The sequence below is a fragment of the Mytilus edulis genome, chromosome 3 (genome assembly GCF_963676685.1).
Source record: "Mytilus edulis chromosome 3, xbMytEdul2.2, whole genome shotgun sequence".
Taxonomy (NCBI): Eukaryota; Metazoa; Mollusca; class Bivalvia; order Mytilida; family Mytilidae; genus Mytilus; species Mytilus edulis.
The window spans coordinates 18,126,997-18,151,937 of record NC_092346.1 but is presented as its reverse complement, the minus strand read 5'-3'; the positions used below and the strand labels follow the sequence as shown (position 1 = coordinate 18,151,937).

The 24,941-nt window shown below is 33.3% G+C and overlaps 1 protein-coding gene across 1 annotated transcript; it reads left to right on the top strand.

Annotated features, from left to right (window-relative positions):
• Positions 1–14,148: 14,148 nt before the first annotated feature.
• On the top strand, positions 14,149–15,855 carry LOC139515085 (E3 ubiquitin-protein ligase TRIM71-like). The gene has a single exon (XM_071304646.1). The coding sequence runs from the start codon at positions 14,149–14,151 to the stop codon at positions 15,853–15,855; it is 1,707 nt and encodes a 568-aa protein (XP_071160747.1).
• The last annotated feature ends 9,086 nt before the right edge of the window (positions 15,856–24,941 follow it).

The following is a 24,941-nucleotide window of genomic DNA, read 5'->3' as shown; positions in this document are numbered from 1 at the left end:
GGAAACCCGCGATGTAATAGGAAAACAGAAATAGATATGACCCGACCTATTTTTAATCCAATCATATTTCAAGATTCTTTTTTTATGTGACGTTTATGAACAGTTGACATTAGCCCTCATTGAGATAACCGTTCGTTGTATCAACATGTTAAAAATGAACTGGTCCATGTACCAGTCGGACTGGTACATGAACCAGTTCATTTTTGAGAGGTAAATAAAAAATACTATCGTCTATGGTAACGTTGATTTACCTAATTACAGGTAATAGCACCTGTCGTCATTTGTCCTTACCTGGAGGGGCTTCACAATTCTAATTATAGTAACATAATTGTGAAGTATATTAGATGAAGGGTAACAGTCAGGATTCTACTACGTCAAAAATTAACACATATTATGGTTAAACCAGAGACATATAATACATTATATGTCTCTGGTTAAACATCATTAAAAAACGCCCCTTGATATCTAGAAGTGGTATGAATCAGATGTGGATACTTAAAAGTTTCAAAGTACATACAATCTAACTCTCTTTCATCTTGCAATAGTATTAAAACATTTGACTTTTCTACACTTTACACAAGTATTCCACATTCAAAAATGAAAGACAAATTGAAAGAGTTTGTATTGCTTTGTTTCATAAAATAGAATGGCCAACGTAGATCCAAGTATCTTGTCTTAGGAAGGGATAAATCCTACTTTGTAAATGATAACACTGAATCAAACAAAAAATTCTCTGAAACTGACATTATCAAGATGCTTGATTGGTTGATTGATAACATATTTGTTACGTTCGGAAAACGTGTTTTTACAACAGACTGTTAGCATTCCAATGGGAACTAATTGTGCCCCTTTTCTTGCCGACTTATTTCTTTATTATCATGTGGCTGACTTCATACAGTAACTTCTTAGGAAGAAAGATAAGAAGTTAGCAATATCCTTTAACTCTAAGAGGATGTCTTTTCCACTAAATAATTCAAAATTTGGTGACTATGTTAAACGCATCTATCCCATCGAACTACAGATAATGTATACAACAGATACAGTTAAGTCGGCCTTACTTCTTGACTTACATCTAGAAATTGACAATGAGGGTCGATTGAAAACAAAACTTTACGACAAAAGAGACGATTTCAGATTTCCAATTGTGTACTTGCCATTTCTAAGTAGCAACATTCCATCAGCACCTGTATACGGGGTATATATCTCCCAATTGATGCGATATTCACGTGCTTGCATTTTCTATCACGATTTTCTTGATAGAGGGTTGCTGCTTACAAGGAATTAGGTATTTCAAGAGTTCTAAATGGTGAAGTTGAAATCATCCCTTCGTAAATTTACGGACGTCATCACGAGTCGGTTGACCGTTATTGAATAACCGTTTCACAAATGATATCAGATAGGTTCCTCACGTCGTAACTACAATCCCCTTCCCTTTCATGAATGTGACCTGCCGAAGTAGACTATTTGCCAGATTTATTATAACATGAGCAACACATGAGATCTCCCTTGGTTTAAGTGGGGTCCGTGTTGCTTATTCTTTAGTTTTCTATGTTGTGTCATGTGTACTTTTGTTTGTCTACTTGTATTTACAATTTTTAGCCATGGTGTTGTCAGTTTATTTTCGATTTATGACGGTCTCTCTGGTATCTTTCGTCCCTCTTTTGATAGATAATTTCAACAATACCTAAAGATAATCAGACGATATTTTCTCAATGTATTATCTTTCTAAATTAAATCAATTGAAATCTAATCTTGCTCTTACAAGTCAATCGTTGATAGCAGGCTTTTAAAAATTAGGAGATGTGATATGATTGCTAATGAAACAACTATCCACCAGAGACTAAAGGAAGAGGATTTAAATAACTATAGGGTAATATCTGTCCTTCAACAATGAACACTATTACGTTGTTGTCAATTTATATAATTTCTCAGGGTTATCTGCATACTCATAGTTATCAAAGTTTATCCTATTTGTTAATTTTCCTAATCTTGATGTTAACCTGTCTGACTTTTTACTTGTATTTTCATCAATAAAAAAAACTTTTACAAAAGGGATACATATACCATCAGATGCAAACACTTTAAAAAATCACAAATATTAGGCTTTATTATGAAAAATGATTCCACTAGCATCAGCCGGTTCAATTTTATACATATGGTTAAATCTGTTTTATTAGTGTCATATTAATTGTTAAGAAGTAACATTTTGTAGGTAAGTACTTTTCTCCAACTGCTACTGTTTTCAAATCATATCGATTTTGTTCTGTTTTCTCATTTCCTCATAACCGCCCAAATTTTAAGTAAAAGATGTAATACCATAGAATAAACACAAATATGGATGGACAATTTTTAATGTCACCTACCAATTGAATTATTTCATTAACAAAATATATTCTTTATATGAGTGCCAAAAAATAGAGGATTTAAAACCTGATTCAAACAAGATAAAGCCCCTAAATGTTGCTTTATTAACACACATATATAATGTTGCCTTTTCCAATGATATCTACATTACATTTAAATTATAAAATTTAAAGGTCAAATTTCATATACAACATTAATTAATGTTTTATTCTACAAAACAATTTATGCATGGTTTTGCCATTTATAAGCATTGAGATCTTAGTATACTTGGCCAAACACGAAAATTATATTAGCAGCCTTTAAAAATGGACAATTTGGAATTAATCAAAACGATTAAAATTAATATTTAAAATTCGAAATCGGTGTTATTACTCGATAGATTTGTATTGACTTATTCCATTAAATTGAAAAGTATATGTATATATAAGAGAATGACAATCCCTTTCTTCGTGATTATGTACGAGCGTTAGCGAGAGCACTTTGCTATATTCTAAATGTCACTAGATCTGTTGATAAGGAGAAAGTGCAGAATAACTAACATCACAAAGTATCATCGTTGCAAATTTATCACTATCAAAGTTATACACCACGTGATCAAGCCATAGAAATATTCATTACTATTTTGTTACGTAGCTACCAAATTAAAGATTAAACTAACTTACAGAACAATTACAACGAGATATGTGAATAAAGTTAAAGATCATGCATAGCATATACATGATATATGAACAAGAATGTGTCATAGTACAAGGATGCCCCACTCGCACTATTATTTTCTAGGTTCAGTGGACGGTCTTATTTTGTTAAAAATTCTGATATCTATGATGAGTTTCTTTACAACCACTGGATCGATGCCAATTCTCTGGGAGTTTTTATTTCCGAGGGTATCACCAGCCCAGTAGTTAGCACTAAGTCTTCTGTGTTGACATGAATTATCATTGATATGGTCATAATTTAAATTAACTGTTCATACAACTTCGATTTTTTTAAATACTAAGGCTTTTCTACACCAGAAATAGATTACCTAAGCTGTATTTGGCAAAACTTTTAGGGATTTTTGGTCCTCAACAGTCTTCAGCTTCGTACTTTATTTGGCCTTTTTAACTTCTTTTATTCATGCGTCACTGATGAGTTTTTTGTAGGCGAAACGCGCGTCTGACGCAAATACAAATTTCAATCGGCCTGATATCTATGATGATTTTATTTACAACCACTGGGTCGATTCCACTTCTGGTGGAGTGTACTCCTCGAGGGTATCACCAGCCATGTACTTAGCACTCCTGTGTTGACATGAATTATCATTGATATGGTCATAATTATAAATTAACTGTAATTAACTGTCTATAAAACGTCGAATATTTGAAATACAAAAGCTTTTCTACTTCAGGAAAAATTACCTTAGCTGTATTTGGCAAAACTTTTAGGAACTTTCGGTTCTCAATAGTCTCAGCTTCGTATTTTATTTGGCCTTTTTAACTTCTTTTATTCATGCGTCACTGATGAGTTTTTTGTAGGTGAAACGCGCGTCTGACGCAAATACAAATTTCAATCGGCCTGATATCTATGATGATTTTATTTACAACCACTGGGTCGATGCCACTTCTGGTGAAGTGTACTCCTCGAGGGTATCACCAGCCATGTAGTTAGCACTCCTGTGTTGACATGAATTATCATTGAATCAGATATGGTCATAATTATAAATTAACTGTCTATAAAACTTCGAATATTTGAAATACAAAGGCCTTTCTACCTCAGGATAAATTACCTTAACTGTATTTGGCAAAACTTTTAGGAACTTTTGGTTCTCAATAATCTTCAACTTCGTACTTTATTTGTCCCTTTTAACTATTTTGCTTCCAGTGTCACTGATGAGTCATTTGTAAACGAAACAGGCGTCTGGCGCAAATACAAAATTGTAATCCTTGTTTCTATGATGAGTTTATTGGCATTCAGAACAGAAAAATCATATCAAAAGGAACACGTGTACTAAATTATGAGGGGAAATATTTTACTTTATTTCAATAAACCATCGAACTCATACCACACCATCTTATATCTACATATCTAAATAAGGATATAAAAAAGAATATCAATCGGTTAAATCAAAGGTTCGGGATTTCAAATATATTAAACCATTTATATCATTAAAACAAAAAATGGCCATTAACAAAATACTCGAGATAGTATAAGGTCGATCATTTAATTCTGAGGGGGAAGTTGCATACTCAGTTTTAGTACAATTTGTTAAATTTTATATATAAACTGAAATATATGAACATGAACTGAAATATTGCTGTAAGAAATATAAAATAATGGCATTTTTGTTTTAGATACTGGCTTTATTAACAAGAGTATCAAGAGGGCCCGTTTCTGGATTTGATATGAGACGTCAAGGATGAATTGAAAATACCAGTCTAAGAATCATAGATTATACACACTCGAACGTACATAGATCCTTTTTGCTAAAGTTGATTTAGTTCACTGTTTACGTCAAGTAGTGCAAGCACAATGCTCCAGTAATTATGATATCTACGACCAATCTGTTGAATTCTTTTACACATTTGTCTGCTGTTCCCTCGTCGATTTTCTAATAATCATGATTGAGTGGTTACATGTGTCATTAAACAATGTTTTCAGCCTTAATCATTCCAAAATTTGCTGTATGTTTGATCGTGCCCTTGTTGATCGTGCTCTTTCACTGTCATACTTATGATATTTTAGCGTTAATGTATTTATAACACTTTTAAAACTTTTTGCAAGTATCTTGTACCATTTTTACTACAATCATATAATGTTGTTTGTAAATACTGTGATGTGTGTTTTCGATGACGCAGGTGTCAGTACCCCGCTGGCGCTTGTCCCCGTTGTAAAGGGGTAATTTGAACTTTCACAATAAAATATATAGTATATATATTCCTACCCAGGCTTGCGATGTACATTTTTACATTGTTAATCATTAAATAAATAACAACAGGGACGATAATGAAAAGAAAACCTATGTAAAATTGTTCTGCAAGTGATCGCCGTTTATTATAACCCAGTCTTTCAATTTCACACTCTTCATCACTCGGTTCTTTTTCTACCTCTATGCCATTCTCGCGACTTATTTGTTCCAATTGATAATCAAGATAATTTTCTCTTGCGCTTTGATGGACCTTTTGTCTCTTTTTCCAACATTTGAAACTTTCTACTTCTGCATTATCTGCAATGAAATAATTCTGTAATGAGATATTCATGCACAATTTCTATAAATATATATAGAATAGGAAATCTCACAAAAGGACGACTTTTAAAAAGTGATTCACCTTTTTATAGTCCCAATATTATCTAAATGTGTGATTAAAAAACTTTACAAATAGAATTCCGTTTTGCAAGGTACCAAAAGTATAGTCCTAATTGGAGGTGGAAATGTCTATGCATCATTAAAAACTATATATCTCCGACGTTTTCAACCTATTTCTGGGTCCGTTGTTAGTTGCAGCATATACTGTCTTTGGTGTCTTTTGCAATTGACTAAGTTTTAATTCGCACCAAACTTCTTATAATCAACAAATACATAGTATGCTTCATTAGTACATGTTTTCATCAAACACTATTGTTATGCATTTGTCTGTTGTAAAACATGATCATTGTGAGCCCATGATTGGTGAACAAACTATATATCTTACGATAAAAATCTTTAGTTGAAGTGTTAAGGAATACTTTAGACTTACGAGAATATTTACATTTAAGATTTTTTGTGAAAAGGACTCTGGATCGTAACCCTTGGCTAGTGGAGATGATTAAGGCTGAAAATAAATCAATAGATTCCTTGACTTGGATTTCTATATTAATAATTTATTAGATCTTGGATCTAAACTTTACATTAGAAACCCATGGCGATAAATATGTATTTATATTGTTGACTGAAAAAAATACATGCACATTTCACAGCGAAACGAAGTGTAATGGATGCTTAAAACTCTGCTTAGAGAACCCATTTTGATAGAAAGGAACACACTTCAAATCGCAACAAATTGTACCCAAAGCGAAATTAGCGCTATTTGTTTCAAGGATCGTGATCAAATAGAGCACAAGGGGGTAACCTCCTCCTTATACTGTTGATTTGCATTGACTAGAACAAATAGGAAGACAACTCACCTACACTCCACAAAAGAGCGATAGCTACGATCAGAATCAGTAACAATTTTGTCATCCTTGCACCTACTTAGGAGGAGCACCGAGCGATTTACGTCTTTGAGACTCTTTACTTTTAGAAGCTGTATTTGCTGACTTAACTAGGGAATAAAATAGAACTACAAAATAACAATTACATATATAGAATATAAATAAAGTTTGTTTCCATGTACATGATTAAAGGTGTTGAATTGATCAAAATTATCAATTACAATACACATATGTTTATCCCAAGGCCAAAAAATGTAACACATAAAATAAAAACTGTGAAATGATTTTTTTCATTATTATTAATTTCACATTAACTGTCATTGTTATTAATTTCATAGAGGGTAAGTCATTTTCTGCGTTTGATGTCATTTTTTTTTAAACAAGATTAATAGCCAAACAAAAACAATGAACAATGTTGAATTTTGCAATTCAACACAGTTTGAAAAAAAATTAGTTTGTTTATCATTGTCATTTCGCGTATTAAATGATAAACCTGACTCCTTTGATAACTATTCACTGAGTTTCTTTTGTTACCTCTTTTGACATTGGACTCTGACTTCTTTAAGCTTAATTTTACTGTGCGTAATGCTGTGTGTTTGTTTTTTTCTACATTGGCTAGAGGAATATATAGCCTAAATAAGTGGGTTTTAGCTCTCACTAAACATGTTCAATCCCGCCACATTTTAACGCCTGTCCCACGTCAGGAGATGCTGGCCTTGGTTAGTCTTGTAAGATTTTTAATTTGTGTTCATGTATATGTTTGTAGTTTAGTATGATGTCCATTATCACTCAACTATATAGTAAAAATTTGTGTTTTTAGAGACCAGCTGAAGCCTACTTCATGGAGCAGGATTTTCTCGCTGTGTTGCAGACCCATTGGTCGCCTTCGGTTGTTTACTGCTCTTTTATCGGGTTATTGTCTCTTTCACACATTCCACATTTCCATTCTCAGTTTTATAACATTCAGAATAAGATGAAAAGTCACGAAGGAAATTATTATACTCGCAAAATAGAAGTAAACTGATTGCTCGCATGTTAATTCACCCGAAAAAAAATGATCTACACTGAAAATAAGTGAACCGATTCACTCTACACTAGATGCAAGATTCAAGATTCTTTATTTCTCAAAACACATATAGTTACAATGGTACAAAGAAGTTAATCAATTATAGTTATAACATAACATGATAAACACACAAAAAAGTCATGACTAGATGAGATAAAAACATGAAATAAAATAAAATAAACAGTAGTAGCGAAGAGTGGTGATTAACAGGAATACTTACTTGAAAATTATAATCCTGATAAATGTGTACAGCTTATTTTAACTTATTTTTTTATTTTTAACTGAAATAGTTCAAACGTACCGTGTATGACTTTAAACTGACACTGTTGTAAAGAGGGTATTTTGTACAATATCAAATTACTCTTGTAAATTTGTTCAAAGCTTACACTCAAAGGATATACTAAATAACTATTGATTATGATACAATTCAATTTGATCATACCTTAGTATTTAGTATTTAGAGTAGACGGAATAAAGTGCACCAGTGTATGTTTTCCACCAAAAATATAAATAAACAGGTAAATCGAATACTTTTAAAACACCCGGAATTAAACTATGTTTACCTATATGATGGCAGCTAAAAATGTAGTTACGGGAATCCGGCGATACAAAAGGATAATAGAAATAGATTTGACCTGACCTCATCTTTAATCCAATCATATTTGAAGATTCCTTTTTTGTGTGAAGATTGTGGATAGTGGCCCTCATTGAAGACTGAAAAAAGAGGCGAAAGGACATTCAAACTAATAAGTCGAAAATGAACTTATAACGTCATGGATAAAATAAAAGAAAAAGACCAACTGACAAACAATAGTACACAAAACACAACAAAAACCACTAAAGAATGATCAAAAATTGGTAGTGATCTTAGCTCCTTCTCAATAACAAGCAGATCCTGCTACATAAGTTCGATAGTCGTGTTTCTCGTATAAGCTCAAACCAGGTGATACCTCTAATTATATAGGGGAAAAGGGATGGCAATGTAGTAACGACAATTGAGACATATCCGCCGTCATCTGTGAAACAGATATTTCATAACGGTCAACTAACTCGGTGATGGCATCCATAAAATGTACGAAGGGATGATTTCAACTTAACTATTTAGAACTCTTGGTTTAATAGCTTCCTTGTGAGCAGCAACCCTCTATCAGGGAAATCACAATAGGAAATAAAATTCCTTGGATATCCTTTCAACTGGAAGATATATACTCCGTATGCAGGTGATGCTGGAATGATGCTTCATAGATATGAAAACTTCGCAATTGGAAACTGAAATAAATTCTTTTGTCGTTAAGATTTCTTTCTATAAACTCTCATTGCCAATTTCTAGATGTAAGGCAGGTGTACCTGTTGCATCTTTTATCACTAGTTTGATCGATGACTATCTTTACTTGACCAATTCTGAGTCAATTGACAGGACTTCACGGCTCTCACAAATTAAGTGATTATCTAAGTGTCGTTGTTATTAAGTAAACAAGGAATGAATAAACAAAAAATAAGTTAATGTAAGACACCAATACAAACAGATCAACAAACATGGACACATACGCAAACTCAAATTGGAACACCGTATCAAACTTGTCAGATGCCAATCTTGGGTGGAATTCCCTCAAAAATCGCGAAATCGAACTTTCGAAATTATGCTTCCAGTTAAAACTCGGGCAAAAACTGACATATGCACCTGATTTTCAAGATGATATAGACCACATAGTATTAAAATGTATGCTACTTCAATTCACTTGAAAGAGTTAATTCCTGGACGCAAACATCTCTTTGCGGGGAGCTGGAAATTGAAATCTTTTATTTAAAACTTGTAACTGTATGTTTTGAAGAAGAACATAAATGTAAATTTTCATGTCACTTTGTTATATGATTTTATAAGCTGTGTTTCAATTCATAATATTAGCGTACAATTGTAGACACAGCTCAATGTGAAAAGAAATTGTTTAATAAGTATTTTCTCCAGAGAGTCATGTATGATTTTGTCTTATCAGATGATTTTTTTTTTGTATGTGTTGTGTGTTAAAATATTAGGGAATACACATTGTATTATAGAAAGATCACTAGTTTGTTGATGTTCTTAAATCTTCCAAAGTTTCTGATTTCTATTTCATTATTTTATTTTTAATACTTGAAGTTAAAGTAACAATTTGAAATTGTTTAGGCCTGAGCAGTTTAAAAAGATTGATTCACAAATAAATACAACAGTAGTTCAAAAGCGAAATTCAGGAAAACAATTATTGCATTGGAAGCGTTTTTTCTATGACATATAATTCTTAATTGTATTATTCATTAATTATAATACAACTAATGACGATATTCATAGAAGAGACCACCAATAGTGTGGGTTTTTTTTTAAATCACCAAAGATACGAGGGTTGATAAATCAGAATATACAAAAGAGTCAAGTGTTGCACTCAAATCAAACCAGTTGGAAGACCAAATCATATACGACTCTGACGGGAATTAAAAACCAAAAATTCCAAATTGTTGTGCTTAACACAGCTAAGACAGCTGATATATTGAAAATTTTGCAGTCCTCGTCCCTTTTTAGTCCCTTTCAATAAACGGATTTAAAGTAATTATACGAAAATTTACTGCATAGCTTTTGCAAACAGCTACAAACAGAGAGTATAGGAATATACGATACATGACTTATTTAAAATTTGCCTTATCAACTATATCCAGTTTCGTTTCCATTACCTTCAAAGTTGCAACCGTAGCTCTTGGGATCACCCTGAACAATTTGAGCCAGTATCAACATCGTAATAGCAAAACTAAAAAAACAGGAAGATCAAACTTTACAGTTTCAATGCACAAAAGTTTTTAGATTGATTCAAATTTACATTTGTTTCGTTCTTTTATTCTAAGCTACATACAGTAGCTTTGAATAAAAAAAAATAAACTGTAAGTCATATTGGTTACTTATGATGAGTTTTTGCCTGGTATAAGTCTTTAGATGGTTGGATATATTTTCCATGATTGCAGGTTAAAGCATTTCAGAGAAATAAACTCAAAAAGTCTACGAACTATGTAAGAATTACCAGTAAAAGAGGGACGAAAGATACCAGAGGGACAGTCAAACTCATAAAACGAAAATAAACTGACAACGACTGACAACAGTAAGAGATACAAACAAAAGGATTACAGTTGTGATCGTTTAGAAGTGTATGCCTATCTATATAAGTATAAAACATAGGGTTTGTACCGGTCAAGGGATATATTGCAGTTTACTTAATAACCACATATAAAAAAAATTGAAAATTAACGAAATTGTTTCAGTGGACTAAAACTGATGTCTATAATTATTCTGTATAGGTCAAGCCATTTCAAAACGACCACGAAAATACATTATGATGCCGAAAAGATATTATCATGACCAATTACACATAAATATTTCATCACAAATTTAACCTTAAGGGTGTAGATGAAAATGGGTAATATTTTACTTACTGCCAAAACTCGATGATAAGATAGAATGTTATGATTCGACCTGCATATCTATATGTCAGATGGTACCCGTGATTCAAATCAAAACTTTTATTAAATGCATGTTTTTATATTTTCTTGCATAAATCAAACCACCATACTTAAATTTGTATAATACTTCATATTGCGTGTATTTAATTGCTGAATCGTGTATCTAAAGCTGACTGACAGCAAGTCCACGTCTGAATTAACATGTTACAAATAAATAAAACAAGCTGAAAACATTGTATTATTGCAACCAAACGAATATACAGTTTATTCGTAATTGTTGATTATCATGGAAACATTTTACTATTTTTTTAAGTGTTTATAAATTGGTGAAAAGATTTAAATTGTTTACATACAAAAATTGCGATGATCCAAATATATTTTTTTTTCATGTGTATCTGATTTTACACATAAGGTCAAGCTCTGTCTTTATCTCAAAATGTAAGTGTCCCAGATATCAGACATTTTACTTCCCTGTGCAAACTCCTTTCTGTCATACAAATGATCATGGTAAGAATGTAAAACGAGTGTACATGCATTGGCTTTTTTATTTTCAATCGAACAAAATTCAGAATGTTGAATACTTTGTCAGCAGTCTTTAAACGTATAATATAAAAAAAATCTTTAACTCTAAACATAAAATTGCAGTTCAATTTTCACAATTAATGAAAACTCAGGGACTTGGGGGCGTGGACTTTTTTTTTTTATTTTGGTTACATATATGCTAACACAAAATTCTTTAATGCGTTTTTGCACATATCAAGACAAACGATTGAAATATTATATGTGTGCAGATTATCTTCTTTTTTTGCTGTTGTGTAAAACATATATATCTGTTACACTGAAATTAATCAAGGGGCGGTCTTATGATCAAAACGCTTGTTGCTGAAAATAGCAGAATTGTTTAATCCCGCTGATCCAGTTCCCATCAACACGTTTAATATATGTTGTGTCAGTGTCTGAGCAGAAAGTTGATGAACCAGAACTAAAAAGGTTCATCGGGAGGTACCAAGTCCTATTTGATAAATATTCTGTATCAACTTCACAAATAACATACGATGGTCATGAAGTATATGAAAAATTGCAACATACGTTTTTATATGTTCAAAAACATGTGAAAACGTATGTTGAGAACCCGTCATGGAAAACATATGTTTTGATCATATAAAAAACATATGATAAACATATGTTTATAAAAAAAAATCAAATGAAAAACATATGCTACAATTGTCCTGTGTATATTCTGGATATTGACGTTGTTTATCGTCTTTGTAACGTTTTATAGTATTCTTTTATTTGTCTTTTTTAATACAACTTTTACTGTTTATTCTATTTTTGGTATTATCCGTTTGACGTGGCTCGGTACTTATACATCCCGTCATTGTGATACTGTGCTAGTGTAAATTTTTGTATTCCTGTCTTTTATTTTTGCTTATATGCATTAACTGTATGCTTATTTGTGTTTATTTGTCACAAATCTCTTTGTTTTCATAGTGATTAAGATTATAACACAATGTTGGCTGTTATACGAGTATTAATATCTGCATAAGAACTGAGGAAATGTTGGGTTCAATCAATTCAATTTGATAAACAGGTTAACTGATGGATGGTTTTTTTTCTTTGAAATTTACTCCATAGTCTTTAACTGAAGTTAAAAAAAAACATCAAATATTCCTTCAAAGTTTATACGAATCAAATAAAGACAACAGTAGTATATAAACTCATCATATACGCCAAACGCGCGTTTCGTCTACAAAAGACTCATCAGTGACGCTCGAATCCAAAAAAGTTAAAAAGGCCAAATAAAGTACGAAGTTGAAGAGCATTGAGGACCAAAATTCCTAAAAGTGTTGCCAAATTCAGCTAAGGTAATCTATGCCTGAGGTAGAAAAGCCTTCGTATTTCCAAAAAAATCCAAATTTTGTAAACAGTAAATTTAAAAATATAACCATATCAATGACAGTTCATGTCATGACTACTGGATTTGTGATACCCTCGGGGAAATAAATCTCCACCAGCAGTGGCATCGACCCAGTGGTTGTAAAAAAACTCATCAGTATACCGCTGTTCGAAACTCATAAATCGATTGAGGAAAAATCAATCCAAAGCTGGCTCAATATCTTTAATTGCTTTTACATAGGCGGTAATGGTAACGTTTTTTCCTGTAGCTCAGTCCATATCGTAATCTTGGATATGTATGATAGCTCGTTTCGAAGCTGTGACATTTTCACATATGTGGTTAAATTTTCGGGGTACGTAGTGAGATTACTTTTTCCGTAAATTAGCAAACCCCGAACATCCTTTTCTGATGCGGCTCCTTGTGGTAAAATATCCCCTTTTTAACACAATAAGTTCTTTGAAAATTTAATACTTTGAACACATTCAATAGCTCCATAGTTTTTTACACATTTATTCTATGTTCCTCTACTTTCCTAATCACCACAAATAATTAAGTTCAGTCATTTGTTAAAAATAGAAACATGTCTAATATCACTACACAGAGATTTTTTCTTTACACGTGACTTTTGAAAGTTCCTCATTTCGAGGCGCATTAGGGATGTTGTCCCAGCTGAGGGAAACACATCATATATAAGAGGAGAACAATTACACAACAGAAACACAACACTAAAATGTAACACACACACAGAAACGAACTATAATATAACAATGGCCATTTTCCTGACTAAGTACAGAACATTTTAAGAAGAAATGGTGGGTTGAACCTGGTTTCAAAGGAATGATTGTAAACGTCAAGGAAGCAGTAACCCAACGATATAAAAAACAAAAGAGATTCGATTAGTTTGAATGGTCATTAAATCTTTCACGAATACTTAACAATACATTCAACATGCGTTAAAGTGAGATACAAAGTTAAAATATTTTAAATTTACGTGTTATTTTCTCGAAAACATAAACCTGTTTGCTACATTAGGTATTGATATGAAGCAAACATTCATAACTAAAAAGGCCTATCGGCAATATATGAATATAGAGGTCAATCGTTTAACCTCCATATATATCAATATTTTAAAGAAACAAATTTTTCCGTTTCAGAATTAAACAGAAAAGGTATAATGGCCTCATCGGTCAATCACGTTTGTACAATTTGCCAAGATGATGGAATTTCGAACGAAGCAGACACGTGGTGCACAGAATGCGAAGTTTTCTTTTGTGGCGAATGTGAAAAACCCCACAGAAAGTCAAGACTGTCCAAGAACCATAAAACCATGTCCGCTGAAGATTTTCAGAAGTTACCTGCATTCATGCAAGAGATAAGTAGTCAGTGCAAAGATCACAAGAAGAAGTATGAACTTTATTGTCCTGTCCACGCCTGTCCTTGCTGTGTCCAGTGTATTACCGATAAACACACGAAATGTCAAGACTTTAAACCACTGTCAGACATTCTAAAGCAAGTTAAATCATCGGCCTCAGTTGAGCTTTTCGAAAAAGATTTAAAAGATATGAAGGAAAACTTAGATAACGCCGTACAATATTTGAAATCCAGGATCAGTACCAGCGGTATCCAGAAAACAAAAGCTGTCGAGAAAATCCGGAGTATGAAGAAGTCGATAGTTGACTACCTCAACAAACTAGAGCAGCAGATAATAGATGAATTGGGATCTAAACACGAACAGTTGGTATCCAATATGGACACCATCGTAAAACAAATGGAACAGCGAGCCAGTCAGATAGGTCAAATGCAGAGCGACTTTATCCAAATGACGCAGTATGCAACTGAGCTACAAATGTACGTTGGTCTGAAAGAAATTGAGAAAACTACATCAGAAGCAGCAAAATTCATTGAAAGTTTAGAAAGTGGAGACCACTTTGATGAGAAGAATTTAGAAGTTAAAATTTCATCTGATCTTCAATCAATAGTAAAAAATGTCGAGTCGTTTGGAGACATTAATGTAAATACCACCTTTTCTACTCTCCGACTAAAAACCGGAAGAAAAGATCAAGCTCAGCACTTGGTTCCAGACACACCTGGAATTGAACAAATTATGCCATCTTTGTTGAGACGATTGACAATTCCAAAAGAAATTAAACCTATCGAAATATATGCCTGTCTAATTTTACCAGATGGTAAAATCATAGTACTTGATAGGATAGGGAATCAACTACTGCTGTTTAGTAATGATGGCATCTTCATCAGAAACGTTACATTTGATATGTTTATCGATCCATGTAATGCTTGCTTTTTCCGAAATTATACTTTGGCTGTCACATTTGGATTTGCAAACAAAACAGTGCTGGTCGATGTAGAAAAGAATAAAATTATTGAAACAATTAAACTTTCTCATTACTGTAATGGCGTAGCAAGTGATGGTAACCTATTGGTCATCAGCTGTACAGATGAAAGTACTTTAATAAATCGTAATGGTAATTCTCATACAATCTTAAAAGGCGTTAAGACTAATAGTGTTGCATTATTCAATGGGAACATTTATGGGACCAACTTCAAGCAAAATAAAGTCTGTTGTTACAAAAGTAATGGGGAACTTCTGTGGACTTTTATGCATCATGACATAAATGGTCCAATAGGAATTAGTTTAGACATTAAAGGGTTTGTGTATACATGCTCTTATACAAACAACAGAATCGTTGTGGTTTCACCCGATGGTAAAACCTGTAAGACAATACTGTCGGGGAATGATGGAATCGAATCGTCTCCTTATATCGACATCAACAGGGAAACAGGAATGATGATTGTGGCACATGAATCAAGTGATGATGGTAACGATCAAGTCTACAGAACAGCTTCTATTTTTAAAATCTAAAACGTTGGATTAACCCACTATCTGGGACTAGTATAACAGTCCCAGTCAATATTAATAATTTGATTTTAATACATCAATGTCTATCTGTGCAGAGTGTTGAATTAGATAATATACTAGTTAATGTATCGTATCATCCTCTATGACAAAGCCATCCTTAATTTTGAAATTCAAATTATTCCCACTATGTAGGCAAAATAAGATGATCATGATATTTTAGTTCACAAAATAAGAGTATCTAATCAACGCATATATGAACGGATTGGAACTATAACCGTTTTCAATATATCTAAAAATTATGATATGAGGGATGGGCATGACCCCTCCAAAACAAATTAAGGTGCACTTTATAGGTCTTGTTGTGGCAGATTGGAATATATAAGGTTAATTTAGGGAGGGAACCTCTACAGTTTTTGATACGCATGCAACGAACGATATAAGGACATGGCATGACCTTAGCAGCAAATCAATAGTTATTTGAACGGTCTGGTCATTACAATAAAGATTTTCTATACATATATGGTCTAGGGATGGGGTAATGTCACGTGTTCAATCTATTGTGACACTGTTAAACATAATCGTCGCAGGCAAATCTTAGTTCATATACATGTATATGGTTAGTTCTTATTTGTGATAATAATTATAAACCAATCATTATTTTTAGTTTTAAATGTTAGATATACTCTAGTTGTTTATGTTATAGTGATTAAGATTATAACAATGTTGACTGTTTTACCTAGGGTGTCTATTTGTTTTGTCACACGTTGTTGTCAACATAATATACTTCTATGCGACTTTCAATTTTTTCAATTTGTATTACATTATTTCCATTATACAGCCCTTTTTTATATAAAAGATTGTTTTGTGTCACAACTTTTAAGTGTGCTTAATTATCCTCTTTCTGTACTTCATGTATTGAGAAAACATTAGCTCTAGAATCTAGGCTCCATGTTTTGAACTCCAGTTCCTTTGAACAGTATGTTGGGTCTATGGGATCCACTGATAGGAATTATATGAAAACATGAAGCCGATTCTGTGCATTAATTAAACATACAGCAAGTGAATATTAATTCTTCATTGGCAACAACAACAACATATTTTATTTCCTCAGACACAAACGTGTACAAGAGGTCAAAACATAATAAAGTATACATATAAATCGACAGCAGAGTAGTGTACGATAATAGCACGTGATTTTCATGACATTGAGACATATACATTATATATATTACCTATTGAGTTTAGAGGATTACATATATATACAGAATTCTTTCTTATTGTTCAGTGATTGTGAGTACATTAATATATACAAATGTATAAAAATTGCATCTACAAAAAATAAGTAATCTTTCTAAGGAAAGTACATACTTTCCTATACACCTTTATGTTGCAAAATGAAAGTAAACCGATTAATTTTTGCCTTGAAGGATATTGTAGGTAATAATTAGGTACAAGATTTTGTCTAAGAAGTGATACACTAGGATGTGAACAAACACACAAATAGTGATATTCGTCGCCAATATTTTGATTACAATTAGGAATTTAAGATTTGAGCATCTAAATTTAGCCATATACAATCTATCAGTATTTCCCAATCGAAGTAGATAGGGTTCTAATTCAAATATACTTTTTCTCCTCTAGAAGAATTATTGATTACAGAAAACCATTGTTGTATAAACTGATCAACAAGTTTTTGTTTGACAAGAGATTTCAATATTTCTCTATTCATAGGTATTTGATCATTCCATATAAAAGTAAGACCACAATCATCAAAAATGGATTTAATGTACGTAACCCATTTAAAACGTGTGGGTTTACTCTGGTGAAGTTGTATCATAAGTCCATATAATGTATTAGATAATTTATTCTCACTTGAGAGCATATCATTCCAAAACATAACCATACGTAGCTTAATAGTAATATCAATGGGATAACGACCCAGTTCCCCGTAAACCATAAAATTTGGCGTACTTTTCCTCACGTGCAGAATATTTTTACAAAACTGCAAGTGCATCCGTTCCAATCCCTGTTTATTTTCAAATCCCCATACTTCACTAGAGTAAATCATTATAGGTAGAATAAGACAATCAAAAAGCTTTAGCTGTATATCTACGGGTATTGCAATATTTCTTATCTTTCTATATAGTTCATACAATGCTTTATTGGACTGTTCCAATAATTTCTTTCTAGCTGAACAAAAAGAGCCGTTATAATTAAATACAATACCCAGATAAGTATATGAGTCTAATACATCAATATTTTTACCATAGATTTCAAAATCTGCTTTAACCTTGAATTTCTTTTTGCTGAAAATTACAATTTTAGTTTTACTTGTATTAACTGTGAGTTTCCACTCATTACAATATTGCTCAAAAACTTTCAATGCATGTTGCAGATCCTCCTCTGACTCAGATAAAATAACTGTGTCATCTGCATATAATATTATAAATATTTTTACATAACATAATAAGGTTTCTTTGCATTTATCAGATATATTTTCAAGGTCTTTAACATCATTATCTAGTAAAAATTTCTCCAAATCATTCAAAAAGAGAGAAAACAGAAAGGGGGATAAATTCTCGCCTTCTTTGCTGACCATTGATTTTATGCTGATAGTCCTGAAAACGGAAAGTCCGTGATCAAATGGCAAAATCAAAAACTCAAACACATCAAATGATCAACTGTAATATTCCTGATTTGGTACTGACATTTTCTTATGTATAAAATGGTGGATGAAACCTATTTTTATAGCTAGCTAAAACTCTTACTTGTATGAGAGCAGCTTTAAATTCCATTAAATTGACAACGATGTGTGAACAAAATAAACAGACATAATAGGTAACTAGAGGCTCCCATGAGCATGTGTCGCTCATCTGATATTTCTATTAACAATTGATGCATAAACGAATCCTGCCGTTATACTTTTGAGTTTCAGAGATATAAGCCAAAAACTACATTTTACCCCTATGATTTTAACTAGATACCCTTATGATGATTGTGGGGTTAAATTTGTCTCGTTTGCTTCAGAGGGTTAAACTTTTGTAAATCATTACAAAAGTTATTAATAATTGACTTTGAAGGGCAACAACTCCATTTGGTTCAATTAACCATTTTAGTAATGTTGACTTATTTGTAGATCTTACTTTGTTGAACGTTAATGCTGTTTACAGTTTATCTCTATCTATAATAAAATTCAAGATAATAACCAAAACCTGCTACATTTCCTTAAAATTACCAATTCAGGGGCAGCAACCGAACAACAGGTTGTCTGGTTCGTCTAAAAATTGTAGGGCAGATAGGTCTTAACTTGATAAACATTTTTGAAGAAGTCAAATTTGCTCTAAATGCTTTAGTTTCAGAGATATAACAAAAAACCCATTTTACCCCTATGTTCAATTTTTTAGCAATGTTGTCCATGTTGGTGGTCAAGCGGGGTCATCATACACATTTTCAAAACTAAATACCTATTTGATGGTTTTGACAAAGTTTTATTAAATTTGTCTCAGTAGTTTCAGTGAAGATTCATTAAAAAAAAATTTAAAAATACGAAATTAAAAAAAAATTGCTTTAAAGGACAATTACTCCATAAGGGGTCAATTGACCATTTTGGTCGTGCTGACTTATTTGTAGATCTTACTTTGCTGAACACTATTGCTGTTATAGTTTATCTCTATTAATAATAATATTCAAGATAAAAACCAAAAACTGCCTTTCCTTAATATTACCAGTTCAGGGGCAGCAACACAACAACGAATTGTCCGATGTTTCTAACAATTTCAGAGCAGATAGATCTTGATCTGTTAAACAATCTTACCCTCGTTAAAGATTTGATATAAATGCTTTGGTTTCAGAGATATAAGCCAAAAACTGCATTTTATCTCCTATGTTCTATTTCTAGCCATGTCAGCCATCTTGTTTTTTTATTTTTTTTAAAAACTAGATATTCTAGTGATGATTGTGGCTAATTTTGATTAAATTTGGTCCAGTAGTTTCAGAGGAGAAGATTAACAAAGACTGATGACGACAGATGACAGACGCCAAGTGATGAGAAAAGCTCACTTGTCCCTATGGGCCAGGTGAGCTAAAAATGTCGAAGAGAGATATACATTCGTCAACATTGTGTTATAATCTTAATCACTTATTAAAATAAACAAATATGTTACAAAGAAACACAAAAAGGCATAAAGACAAATGGCTAGAATAGAAAAAAATCATAAAAACTGCCCTAAAACATAAGAGTGCACACACTGAAAATGTCTCGCCTTCTTTGCTGACCATTGATTTACTACGAGTATCCAATAAACCTAACAAGATCAAAGAAAAATGAGGCAATACACGCTACCGGTTAAAACTCAGTTTACTGGAACAAAATGCTAACTTTATCTATAACTTGTCATGGTGTAACATATATAAAAAAAAATAACAGGTAAAAAAGTGTGGAAAAGATTAATTAAAATATATATTTCGAAGTCTAAAGACCATAACTTTCCCCAAAATTATCAGACCTGAATTTTTTTTATATTTATCTATGATTTTTCATGATAAACTGTATACCAAATATCGAATTGTCATCTTTAAGCATGAAGGAAAAGAACTAGAGGCTCTCAAGCGCCTATATCGCTCACCTGACTCTACGTCGGTTTTTAAAATCATATAAAAAAAAATTGGCTACAAAGTAACAACACTTGGCCAGCACCTCATAAGGAAAGGAATAATCATGCTATGTTTGGTTTCATTCAATTCAGTGCTTCTCTAAAAGAATAAATTTGTATGCATTTCCCATAGTGTCCTTTGTTAAACTTAGTCCCCTGCTGGCGGCCATCTTGGATGATGGATCGGCTACAAAGTGACAACACTTGGTCAGCACCTTATAAGGAACATTCATGCTATGTTTGGTTTCATTCCATTCAGTGGTTCTCTGAAAGAAGTCATTTGTATACATTTTCCATCGGGTCCTATGTTAAACTAAGTCACCTGCTGGCGGCCATCTTGAATGAAGAATCGACTAAAAAGGTAACAACACTTGATCAGCACCTCATAAGGAACATCAATGCTATGTTTGGTTTCATTACATTCAGTGGTTCTCTACAAGAAGTCATTTGTTTGCATTTCCCAAAAGGTCCTTTGTTAAGCTAAGTCCCCCACTGGTGGCCATCTTGGATGATGGATCGGCTACAAAGTAACAATACTTGGTCAGCACCTCATAAGGAACATTCATGCTATGTTTGGTTATCCATTCAGTGGTGCTTTAAAAGAAGACTTTGTATGCATTTCCCATAGGGTCCTATGTTAAACTAAGTCCCCCGCTGGCGGCCATCTTGGATGATGGATCGGCTACAAAGTAACAACACCTGGTCAGCATCTGATAAGGCACAGTCATGCTATGTTTGATTTCATTACATTCAGTGGTTCTCTAAAAAAGTCATTTATATGAATTTCCCATAGGGTCCTATGCTAAGCTAAGTCCCCCATTGGTGGCCATGTTGGATGATGGATCGGCAACAAAGTAACAACACTTGGTCAGCACCTCATAAGGAACATACAGGCTATGTTTGGTTCCGTTACATTCAGTGGTTCTTTTAAAGAAGTCATTTGTATGCATTTCCCATAGGGTCTTATGTTAAACTATTAAAGTCCCCCGGCTGGCGGCTATTTTGGATGATGGATCGGTTACAAAGTAACAACATTTGGTCAGCACCTCATAAGGAACATTCATGCTATGTTTGGTTTCATTACATTCAGTGGTTCTCTAAAAGAAGTCATTTGTATGCATTTCCCAAAGGGTCCTTTGTTAAGCTAAGTCCCCCACTGGTGGCCATCTTGGATGATGGATCGGCTACAAAGTAACAATACTTGGTCAGCACCTCATAAGGAACATTCATGCTATGTTTGGTTTCATTCCATTCAGTGGTTCTCTAAAAGAAGTCATTTGTATGCATTTCCGATAGGGTCCTATGTTAAACTAAGTCCCCTGCTGGCGGCCATCTTGGATGATGGATCGGCTACAAAGTGACAACACTTGGTCAGCACCTTATAAGGAACATTCATGCTATGTTTGGTTTCATTCCATTCAGTGGTTCTCTGAAAGAAGTCATTTGTATACATTTTCCATCGGGTCCTATGTTAAACTAAGACCCCTGCTGGCGGCCATCTTGAATGAAGAATCGACTAAAAAGGTAACAACACTTGATCAGCACCTCATAAGGAACATCATAGCTATGTTTGGTTTCATTACATTCAGTGGTTCTCTACAAGAAGTCATTTGTTTGCATTTCCCAAAAGGTCCTTTGTTAAGCTAAGTCCCCCACTGGTGGCCATCTTGGATGATGGATCGGCTACAAAGTAACAATACTTGGTCAGCACCTCATAAGGAACATTCATGCTATGTTTGGTTATCCATTCAGTGGTGCTTAAAAAGAAGACTTTGTATGCATTTCCCATAGGGTCCTATGTTAAACTAAGTCCCCCGCTGGCGGCCATCTTGGATGATGGATCGGCTACAAAGTAACAACACTTGGTCAGCATCTGATAAGGCACAGTCATGCTATGTTTGATTTCATTACATTCAGTGGTTCTCTAAAAGAAGTCATTTGTATGCATTTCCCATAGTGTCCTATGCTAAGCTAAGTCCCCCACTGGTGGCCATGTTGGATGATGGATCGGCAACAAAGTAACAACACTTGGTCAGCACCTCATAAGGAACATTCATGCTATGTTTGGTTTCATTCCATTCAGTGGTTCTCTAAAAGAAGTCATTTGTATGCATTTCCGATAGGGTCCTATGTTAAACTAAGTCCCCCTCTGGCGGCCATCTTGGATGATGGATCGGCTACAAAGTAACAACACTTGGTCAGCATCTCATAAGGAACAGTCATGCTATGTTTGATTTCTTTCCATTCAGTGGTTCTCTAGAAGAAGTTCAAAATGTCAAAAGTAAACGACGACGTACGACAGACGCCAAGTGATGAGAAAAGCTTACTTGGCCCATAAGGCCAGCTGAGCTAAAATAAAGAGACCAAAAACTGATTATTTGGGTGAGGTTTTCAAGGATCATAACTCTGCACAAAATCATCAGACCAAAGCAGAATTTGAACTTGATTTGTAACTTGTCATGATAAAACTATATATTATTTTGCAAATCAATATTTTTAAGAATGACGAAACAAGATGCTCCGCTCGGCGCAGCTTTATATGACCACAGAGGTCGAACCCTGAACAATTTGGGCAAGTATTGACACAACATTCAAGCTTGAAACAGCTCTGAATTTGGATTGTGATTAAATAGTTGACACAACATAGGTTCCTGACACAGAATAAATGTGGTATAAAAACTTCAAACTTAAACACAAAAATCTTAAATTGGACATTTACCTTTTATGGTCTAATATCCAAAATCTAAATACATGGTTAGATTCAGCATATCAAAAAACCCCAATATATTCAATTTTTGTTGAAATCAAACAAAGTTTAATTTTGGACCCTTTGGACCTTAATGTAGACCAATTTGAAAACGGGACCAAAAATTAAGAATCTAAATACACGGTTAGATTTGGCATATCAAACACCCCCAATAATTTGATTTTTGATGAAATCAAACAAAGTTTAATTTTGGACCCCGATTTAGACCAACTTGAAAACTGGGCCAATAATCAAAAATCTAAGTACATTTTTATTTTCAGGATATCAAAGAACCCCAAGGATTCATTTTTTGTTAAAATCAAACTAAGTTTAATTTTGGACCCTTTGGGCCTTAATTTGAAAACGCGACCAAAAATTAAGAATCTACATACACAGTTAGATTCTGCATATCAAAGAACCCCAATTATTCAATTTTTGATGAAATCAAACACTGTTTAATTTGGGGACCCTTTGGGCCCCTTATTCCTAAACTGTTGGGACCAAAACTCCCAAAATCAATCCCAACCTTCCTTTTATGGTCATAAACCTTGTGTTTAAATTTCATAGATTTCTATTTACTTAATCTAAAGTTATAGTGCGAAAACCAAGAATAATGCTTATTTGGGCCCTTTTTTGGCCCCTTATTCCTAAACTGTTGGAACCAAAACTCCAAAAATCAATCCCAACCTTCCTTTTGTGGTTTTTAAACCTTGTGTCAAAATTTCATAGATTTCTATTTACTTAAACTAAAGTTATAGTGCGAAAACCAAGAAAATGCTTATTTGGGCCCTTTTTGGCCCCATATTCCTAAACTCTTGGGACCAAAACTCCCAAAATCAATCCCAACCTTCCTTTTGTGGTCATTAACCTTGTGTTAAAATTACATAGATTTCTATTTACTTATACTAAAGTTATAGTGCGAAAAACAAAATGTCTTCGGAGGACGACGACAAAGACGCCAACGTGATACCAATATACGACCAAAATTTTTTTAATTTTTCCGGTCGTATAAAAACTGATTATTTTAGTGAATTTTCTAAGTCAAAGGACAAAATCTGCACAAAATCATCAGACCAGACCAAAAATTGTACTTGGTTTGTAACTTGTCATTATAAAACCAGATGCTCCGCAGGGCGCACGCAGCTTTATACGACCGCAGAGGTTGAACCCTGAACGGTTGGGGCAAAGTTTAATTTTGGAGCCTTTGGACCTTAATGTAGACCAATTTGAAAAAGCGACCAAAAATTAAGAATCTACATACACAGTTAGATTCTGCATATCAAAGAACCCCAATTATTCAATTTTTGATGAAATCAAACAATGTTTAATTTTGGACCCTTTGGGCCCCTTATTCCTAAACTGTTAGGACCAATACTCCCAAAATCAATCCCAATCTTCCTGTTATGGTCATAAACCTTGTGTTTAAATTTCATAGATTTCTATTTACTTATACTAAAGTTATGGTGCAAATACCAAGAAAAATGCTTATTTGGGCTCCTTTTTTGCCACTAATTCCTAAACTGTTGGGACCTCAACTCCCAAAATCAATCCCAACCTTCCTTTTGAGGTCATAAACCTTGTGTTTAAATTTCACTGATTTCTATTTACTTATACCTAAGTTATTGTGCGAAAACCAAGAATAATGCTTATTTGGGCCCTTTTTTGGCCCCTACCGGTAATTCCTAAACTAT